Consider the following 9,241-nt stretch of genomic DNA (forward strand, 5'->3'; position numbering starts at 1 on the left):
CCATGCTATCAGGAAGTTTTCATTCAGTAACTCTGGATTGCTTATTGTAATAGAACCTGTTTTTGCCTTTGAATGTTTTGAATGTTAAGTTTTATACTTGAATTTTTTGGCATTGTTGAGAGGTTTTATTTTGACTCTTTGCATTATTTAGCCTCTTCAGAGCCTTCATATGTTTTCAGTCTGTTAAAGATAGTATTACCAATAGCAGTACAATTTGCACAATGCCTGTTTTGTTTTGTTTTGTTTTTTTCTTGGAAAAAGTTATTAAAAACAAGTTTTTGTCTAATGCAACTGGTAGTGCTTATGATTAAGAAAAATAATAATTATGTGATCGGTATCGGTGATCGGCCCTCATGGGTGATCGGAATCCGCAAGAAAAAACCTGATCGACACATCTCTATTAAAATTCTAATAAAAGCCAGTTTGTCTACATAATGAAGAAAAATAAGAGTACAAGTGAAAAGGTCTGAAGTACATAAAACGAATTGAACTGATTAACTTTATTTCTCACAGGAGAAGCTTTGCTTCAGTACTTACCTCACCCATGGGCATGGGGTTAAATCCACATTGGTTACAAACTGTGGTCTTGCATTCAGTGCAGGTATTGTAATTTGGAGTCTGCTTGGAGCCGATGTTCATCTCACCCTTACACAGTGGACAGATAGTTGGCCCTCCATCTGAACATCTTGGAGAGACTGTTTCTCCATGTGGCTGTGATAGAGCTTTGTCTTCTTTCTTCAGCTGAGATTCCCCTGGTTTTGCAGAAAGAACCTTTGGCTCTCTAGCTGGTGACATTTTGGGAGAAACTGTAGGTGTACTTTTTGGTGAAATCTTTGGTGAGACAGACATCTTGCCAGAGAGTTGGGGTGGTGCAGACATCTTACGAGAACCAGGTGGTGTAGTTCGTGATTCAGCAGCCAATATCAGATTTGATGCCGAGCTGAAAATAGATGAACCAAATCCAAACATCTTTCCACCCAAAGATTCGGTTGTTTTTGAGGCCTCAGATACTGTTTTAGTATCTTTTGAGAGCGTTGTTTTTTCTGATTCCTCTTGAACATCTGGTTTCACCTTCATGTATTTTGGGTTACACTCACTTTCCTGGCCAGTCTGTCTCTGGGTACTTGTTACTCTTTGGTCAGTTGGAGGTGATTGACCAGTGCTTGGGCTAGGCTGTATTTTCACTTCTGGTTCTTTAGCAGCAGGTGGTACAACTGCATGCTGTGTTCTCTGAGGAGAAGCAGGTGTGGAGCTCCTCTCCTTTTTTGATGAATCAGTTAGTGGGGCTTCTATCTTTTTGTCAGACAATTCCTTCTTTAGACTTTCCTCTTGTTTAGGAGGTGGGATTTTCTGACGTACAGTTAATGATGAACCTTTGTTTGTTTCAGTCTCTGGTTTTATGGAAGGTCCGGTGACATCAGAGGCACTGAGAGCTCTTTGCATCTGGCAGTTCAAACATAGCCATTCTTTGACCTGGAGGGACAAAAACATAAACCAAAAGGACTTAAGTAAGAGTGACATTTTTTTTCATACAAGATGTTGAGTGAATCCCAGACCACATTTGTTTTTAAGACATAAACACATTTACAAAATATTAATTTTCTTACCTCTGACACATTTGGCATTGGGTTAAATCCACACTGGTTGCACACAGTGGTCTTGCATTCTGTGCATTTTTTGTAGTTGGGAGGATTTTTGGAAGCAATATTGAGTTCAGTCTTACATAGAGGACAGGTAGAGTGGTCAGTCTTTTGACTATCTGAAGATATTACTTTGGCTTGCAGCAATGGAGAGTGATTAGTTTGCTGAACTTGCTCTGGTTTCTTCTCTGAGTCAGATTTCTGAACTGGAATTGATTTGGTTCCCTTTGCTGCTGGAAGTTTGGGAGAAACTGGTGGTGTTTTTGATTCATCTTGTACTGCAGAGGTTATAAAATTGGAAGCAGAACTCAACATTGAAGAACCAAAGCCAAACATTTTTCCTTCAAGTGACTCAGTAGGTTTTCCAGCTTCTGGTTGAGGCTTGGAACCACCAGATTTTAAGGACCTCCCATCTTCCTCTTTTGTTGATGTAATACCACTCTTTTTATGTTCAGTTTGACTTGTCTGGTCTGATGGCTTATTGTAACCTGTCTTTTGGTCTTGTTCCAGAACTTTTTGACTGGCTTCTGGTATGACCTGTTTTCTTAATTCGGGTCCTTTCTTGACTTCGGCTTTTGCTGATTGCTCAACTGATTTTTGTGAGTTGTGCTGCGGGGAGCCTAATTCCTTAGAATTAGCAGGTAGTGAAATTTCTTTCTCTTGTAAGGGTGTTTCTTTCCTCATAGCATCAGCAGATGCAGGTGTTTTGTTTGGAGAGGCTCGTAATTTCATCACAGGTGTTCCTGGAGGCTCAGATGCTCCAAGTGCTCTTTGCACCTGGCAGTTGAGACATAACCACTCTTTGATCTACAATAGAACAAACATAATTAGACATTCAGATTGATTTTTCTAGAAAACAAAGGATTATAGTTTGTAATTATATGTTTATATAGCTTAGAATCCTCTTTTAATAAATATTTATTAAAAGACAGGTAGAGCTAAAAAAAAACAAAAAAAAAACATTTTTTTTTAGCAAATGTTTTCTTGCTACTTAAACTCCAGATCTTACCTCCTTTACATTTGGTGTGGGATTAAATCCGCATTGGTTACAGACAACGATTTTGCACTCTGTGCAGGTGCTGTAGTTTGGAGGGTCCTTGGTGCCCACATTCAGTTTTACTTTACAGAGAGGGCAGGTGGAATCAGATATTCTGGAAATAAGTGGTGAGGCTGATTCTTTCTTTGGCAGTTCCGAGGGAGGTTTATCTGCTTTTGGCTGCACTGGTGTGGGACCCGGGGTTTGCTGTACCTGCTGTGGCTTTTTCTCCTGCTCTTGCTTTTTGACTGCGAGAGATTTGGGATCCTTTGCAGGGGACAACTTCGGAGAAACAGGTGCTGCAGTTTTGGGATCATCTTGGACAGCTGAAGTAATCAAAGTTGAAGCAGAGCTAAAGATGGAGGTACCAAAACCAAACATTTTCCCAGTCACTGATTCCGCAGGTTTTGCTGCATCACTTTGACTTTTAGAAGCACTAAAACCAAAGAGGCCTCCAGACTCTTGCGTTGTGGCACTTCCAGTTTTTTGTGGAGGCTTGATGGTCTGGCCGGTTTGTTTCTGAGGATCTATCCTTTGGCTCTGCTGAGGTGTCTTCTGTCCAGGAACTTGGACAGCTTGCCTTTGGCTTACTGGTCCTTCAGTCTTGACTTGTTTTGCAGCTACTGTTGATTCTTTTTTCTGAGGAGAACCAGGAGCAGAAGTCCTTTCAGGTCCAGGTGATGTTCCAGTTGTCTTTTTAAATGAATCAGTCAAGAGTGTTTCTTTCTGTGGTTCAGTTCCTGCAGCAGCTCGTTTCACCTGGCAATTCAGACAAAGCCACTCCTTTTCCTTTAAGAAAACAAGAAAGAAAGTCAGATATGAATGAACTGCATCTAGCATAAGTTCCTCAGTTCATAAGTTCCTAAGTGACATTTTAAACACAATTCCACCCACACAGAAATCCCAAATATTATTGAATGAAAGGACTGTAATGACATAAACAACGATGAAACTGAATTTATGATCACTTTCTCATACAAAGATAATTAAGAAATAAACTATGTGGTAGAAGTTACCTTTTGAAATATATTTCATTTCAGAAAAAAATACTTTATTGTAAAAGTGGATTAAAACAGGTTAAAAATAACACAATAATCAATTTGCTTTATAAAGGGAAACTTCATCAGTTTGAACTCTTGTTCAACATGATATGATTTATGATGGTTGATACCCGTGGCAAGGATGTGTAAAACCTTAGCAAATACATCGGGAACCTTGTTACACATAATGGAATCATGATGTTTTTGTAATGCCGTGGGATTTTAAATAAAAGTCTGGTGATCTCTAATAGAAAAATGAATTTTTTTTCTAGTCTTTCCAAATAAATACAGCAATGTTTCAGTAGAAACAAAATCTGCCTTCTTTAATGGCAATCACAACCTCTAAAACTAAACTCTACTGAAAATCTATTGGGTGAGGTGAAGAGAAAATAACCTAGGAGAAGGACTCTTAAAGGTGAGGAGAGAAGTACAAAGAACAAAATTCAAATTTCCCTCTCTCTGTGTGTCCCAACCACGAATAAATGCACTGAAACCAATGTTTGGATTTTACAAAATATTTTTGTGTGAGGTTTTACTACATTAGGAAAGAATTATTTATTTTAAATTAATAAATACAAACAACAAATCCCCCTACAAACCTTTACAACTGGTACTAAAAATGTTAATTGTGTATATTGCTCAAGGGTTGCATTTTTTTTTCATATCATTTTTTTATTTCAGTTCTATTCAAAACCTACTTTATCCATGCTCTTAAACAATAAGATCATGTAGCCCTAGATTGTCCTTGGTAAGCTAGATAGTTACTGTGCATTGAGTTACAGCGTCCAGTGTCGGGTTCTATGTGCTTCAGGTAGCACCAAACTTGCCATTCTGTTTATCCATTCTGTATTTCCAAAATCTGTCTGTTTGCATATATGCAGAGTGTGCTTTGACATGGAAAGGTAAGCTAATTTGCAGTCAACATTGTTTATTGGCAAGGACAATCACCTGTTGTTTTAAATTATGGTAAAATATTCTCTGAATTCTGTATGTATTAGCTTTAGTCTCTCTCCAAAAACAAATGCAGCACAGACAAAATATTTTCTACACGACACAGGGTTGTATAAGAATAAGCGATACTTCTTGATTGAAAAACTGCTTTATCTCAGAAAGAAATAACTTTGCCCACGAAGCGATGAAGTTGTCTAGAAAAGAGCCTACGTGAAAATGTTAATTATTTGTTATACTATCAATTATTTTTCTTTCCAGATTTATTCAATGAATATTACAAGTCTTACCTCTTTTATATTTGGCATGGGGTTGAATCCACACTGATTGCAGACAGTGCTTTTGCATTCTGTGCAGCTGTTGAAGTTGGGAGGATCCTTTGAGCCCACATTGAGCACCATCTTACAAATCGGACAAATGGATTGGCCCTTGTCGATAGGATTGAGGGAGGCTGTCGCTGCCTTTGGAACCTCTGCAGAGGATTTTCCTGCTTTCTGCACTGCTGACTGAGTCTTTTTCTCCTGAGGTTGTTGCTGCTTTTTTTCTAGTTCTAACTTTTGGCCAGAAGCTGCCTTACTGTCCTTTGTGAGCTGCATTTTTGGAGAAACTGGTGGTGTGATTTTGGGTTCATCCTGAACAGCTGAGCCAATTAAGGTAGATGCAGAACTAAAAAGAGAGGAACCAAAACCAAACATCTTCCCAGTTACGGACTCATCTGGTTTTGCAGATTCACTTTTTGCACCACTACTAAAGCCAAATAAACCTCCAGATGCCTGCTGTGGAGCTGGAGAGACCCTGCCTTGCGTTTGGCCAGGTTGACCACTCAGATGCATTTTTGGAGAACCTGATGCTCGCTGAGTCTCTGGTGTCATTCTCTGAGCTTGACCTAAACTGGCACCTGGTTTTGGATTTTCTGGTCCTTTAGGAGGTTCATCACTAGCTGGCACTTTTGTTGGTTTAGACTGTAGTTTCGGTGATGAACCTGGTGCTGAAATGTCCTTTTTTGTAGGTTCACCAGGTGGTGGTTTCTGGTTTTGAGGACCAGACGGTCTTTTCTTAGGAGGTCCTGGTGGCTCTGAAGTTCCTTGAGCTCTTTGTATTTGGCAGTTTAGGCAAAGCCACTCATGCCCCTACATAATAGTTAAAAACACAAAGATACAGCTAAATTAGTACTTGAACGTAAAAAAAAATAAATAAATACAATTATACAATTAGATAAGATCTTTTATCAATTACTATTAATACAAATACACACACACACACACATATATATATATATATATATATGTGTGTGTGTGTGTATAATGAAGCCACTACTTACATCAGTGTCTGGAGGACTGAAGCCACATAAGCTGCACACCTCAGTTTTACACTGTGTGCAGGTTTTGTAGTTAGGTGATTCCTTGGTATGGATATTAAGTTCTGTTGTGTTACACACTGGACAAAGAGGTTTAGAAACTGCTTTTGACTGAGGTTTGGCTTTCGTTGATCCCAATGACGGAGATCCAACAGGTGTCACTTCAGGTGTGCCTGGGCACTTAATGTCTTGTTGTCTATCGGATATCTGATTTTTGCCCCCTTTCTGCTGTTGTCCTACCTTAGGTGAGTGCTGTTGTTGTCTAGTTTTTGGTGATGACTGCTGTTGTTGGCTTACTATCTCTGGCCCAGTCTTTGTGGGACCCTGTACCCCAGCCTTTAAAAGTTCTTGATTTTGTACACTACTCTTAGCAGGGTCCTGTTGTTCTTTCAACTTGGGTGGAACCTGTTTTGAAGATACCGGTTGTGCTCCATCCTTTTCTGGAACCTGATGTTGAACTCCAGGCTTTGGTGAACTCTGCTGGGGTGGATCTTTAGTTTGTTGTCCTGCAGGTTTGTTTGTTGGTGGAGCTGTCTGTCCATTGCCACGTAGCTGTGGTGATCCCTGTTTAGGGAGAGGCTGGGATTTTTGCATAAGGGGACCCTGGTTGGATTTTTGGGGTGCCTGTTCTTGTTGCGTGTTCTTTCCAGGGCCAGGTCCGGGTTGTGGTTCTCCTGACGCTTTCCTCCCCTGTTGAGGAGGTGACTTTTTATCCCCTTCCCCATCATCTCCGAACAAGCCAAACTTATTCACAGCAGAAGACATAGCATTCAGGGGATTCGCCCCACTGAGAAATTTGGAGGAGAACATGGCTGGGTCTGCTTCTTCTACTTTGTCCTCCTCCTCCTCCTCCTCACTGGAACTAGAGTCTATAAGGCTGTCAGAGTCAGAGCAGGAGCTGTCCCCTCTTTTACCCGGCTCTCCAGCAGAGGCCTGGGCTGGAGCCGCACCTGAGGAGAGGGCATCTACAGCCCTTCTGCTGCTGCTGCTACTGCTGCTGCTGCTTCCAGGGCTCTCCTCTGGCTCAGCATCTACATCAGACTTCCTAAATGCACAACAGAAAAGGACAAACGAAGTGTGAAATAACAACGAGCAAGATAGGGGGAGAGATTACAAAGTGCTTACGGACTTTTGAACCGCGCACACATCCGATGCTTTTTGAGCCAATTTGCTGCTATCAACCAAACAAAGAGGTTAATCATTTAAATTCAGTATGACAATCTATTTTTTGCACAGTGCATTTCAGCAACAAGACAGTTCAAAGTGCTTTGCATCATAAAATTTCAAAAGTAAAAGCTCATAAAAACAAAACAGTCACCAATTGAAGAACCAATGACAAACATTGCGTTTTGTCAAGTACCATCGTTAAAGTCATCAAAAGACATCAAATATGCTGATCAATGCTACAGTGATTATGGGTTGATAGCAAAGCTCAACAGGTGGGGTTTTTAGCCCTGATTTAAAGGAACTTTGTGTTTCGGCTGTTTTGCAGCTTTCTGGAAATTTGTTCCAGATTGGTGGTGCACAAAAGCAGAATGCTGCTTCTCCATGTTTGATTCTGGCTCTGGGGACACAGAGAATGTCAGGACCATAAGGCCTGAGTGATCTGGAAGGCTGGGACATATAGCCAAACTATATGTGATTGGAACATATAATAAACAAATTACTTAAATATTGTGGATTTTTGTTTTCTTGGGCAATCACAATAAACAGTGCGCTACATAATACATCATTCAGACAAAACATTATGACTGCTCTTATCTGCCAGGTCTGGTTTACCCAAATACCCTACAGGTACTTAAATTTATCACTTTTCTATCAGCATACTTCACTCCCTCAGCAATATCTACTGGATCAGACCACATGGGCCAGCCTGCACTTCCCATATGCGTCAGTGAGCTGATTTTTAATAAGTACCGACCCCTGCAGACAAGGAAAATCCCAATAGAGGTGCAGTTTTGAAGATGCTTTACCCCAGTCATTTTATCATCACAATTGGGTTCTTGTGAAGTTGGTTTAATTTTTTTAAGGATAAGCCAAATGTCCTGCTTCTAGATTGTTTTTACTGACTGACTGTATTCCACCTACTAACAGGTGCCTTTGTGATGAGAAAATCAGTGTTAACGTCGCTTGTCAATGGTCATAATGTGTTTGACGCCTTGAAAAAGAACATTTGAACTGAATAAATATTTTCTCCTTTTTGATATAAATACAATTATATCAAATGAACAAAATGTGCTTTCCATGCTTCAAATAGGATTTCTTCATAAAAAGAAAAAACAAAACAAAAAAAGAAAATAAAACCATTCCTAATAAATGTCCACTTTGATCCTCTCGATTCACTCTATCTTCTGCTGCTTTCAGCACCACGGACAGTGTTCGAGCCGCTCCGATGATCACGCGTGATCTCTTTCCTGCAATGTAATAAAGCAGCCCAACGTGCAGCGACGAAGGAGATCCTCAACCCGCTACAACTGGCTCTGCTGCTGCAGCCAGCACATATTCAGATTGGGCTGTTGATCCCCTTCCACAATGAAAGAGTCGCACCATCCCAGTGATGTTAGTCCAAGAGAGAGAAATCTTTTGCAGGGTATGTTTTATAGCAACAACACAGGGAAATACGGGGAAATCTAAGCGATTCTCTCTCTCTCTCTCTCTCTCTCTCTCTCTTTCTCTCTCTCTTTCTCTCTCTCTCTTTCTATGAAGAAACTGCAGGCACATCCGGGTAGGGAGCCACCAAATCATGTATCTTAGTAAATTCTTCTTTCTAAACACCCACTTCACTAAAAATGCGAAGCTTAAAGGGGGTGCAGGTCCGTGCGGGGAAACGACCTCTCTAAGTGAGTGATTATATCTGCTTTTAGCATAACGTTATGACTGCTTTGCTCTGCCCACAAGCACCCATAGTCGGATCTGATGTTATCACAGCAGATGATCTGTGTGGAGAACACAGCATGACTGACACAAGACCTTTCTGAACGAGAATACATCCACGACAGGTCCAAGAGTGAGAAAAACACGTTACCACGTAATGTTTATTTATGTCAACGACCAGACACCTGTTCAAATCGACAAATAATCTAAATGGTCCTACTATGTGGGGACATTTTAAGCCAGTTTAAAACAACCAAGCGAATCCCTTGTCATCGTTTTAATTTCACCACACACCATCTGGTATCCGCGCCGTGTTCTCTCCCCCCCCCCCCCCCCCCCCCCCCCC

At 40.6% G+C, this 9,241-nt stretch overlaps 1 protein-coding gene across 1 annotated transcript in view; it reads right to left on the reverse strand.

Annotated features, from left to right (window-relative positions):
• LOC106963370 (protein piccolo-like) overlaps positions 1-9,241 on the reverse strand; it is a 24,862-nt gene that overhangs the window by 11,954 nt on the left and 3,667 nt on the right. The window contains exons 2-6 of the mRNA XM_015058244.1: positions 5,986-7,066; positions 4,955-5,794; positions 2,650-3,465; positions 1,608-2,447; positions 538-1,473 (exon numbers count right to left, since the gene is read on the reverse strand). Of these exons, the coding sequence (XP_014913730.1) occupies positions 538-1,473; positions 1,608-2,447; positions 2,650-3,465; positions 4,955-5,794; positions 5,986-6,831 (4,278 nt within the window). The 5' untranslated portion in view covers positions 6,832-7,066. The remainder of the gene's footprint in view (positions 1-537; positions 1,474-1,607; positions 2,448-2,649; positions 3,466-4,954; positions 5,795-5,985; positions 7,067-9,241) is intronic.

This window comes from Poecilia latipinna, unplaced genomic scaffold, assembly GCF_001443285.1.
Source record: "Poecilia latipinna isolate Pla-1442-1.1 unplaced genomic scaffold, P_latipinna-1.0 Scaffold1526, whole genome shotgun sequence".
Lineage (NCBI taxonomy): Eukaryota > Metazoa > Chordata > Actinopteri > Cyprinodontiformes > Poeciliidae > Poecilia > Poecilia latipinna.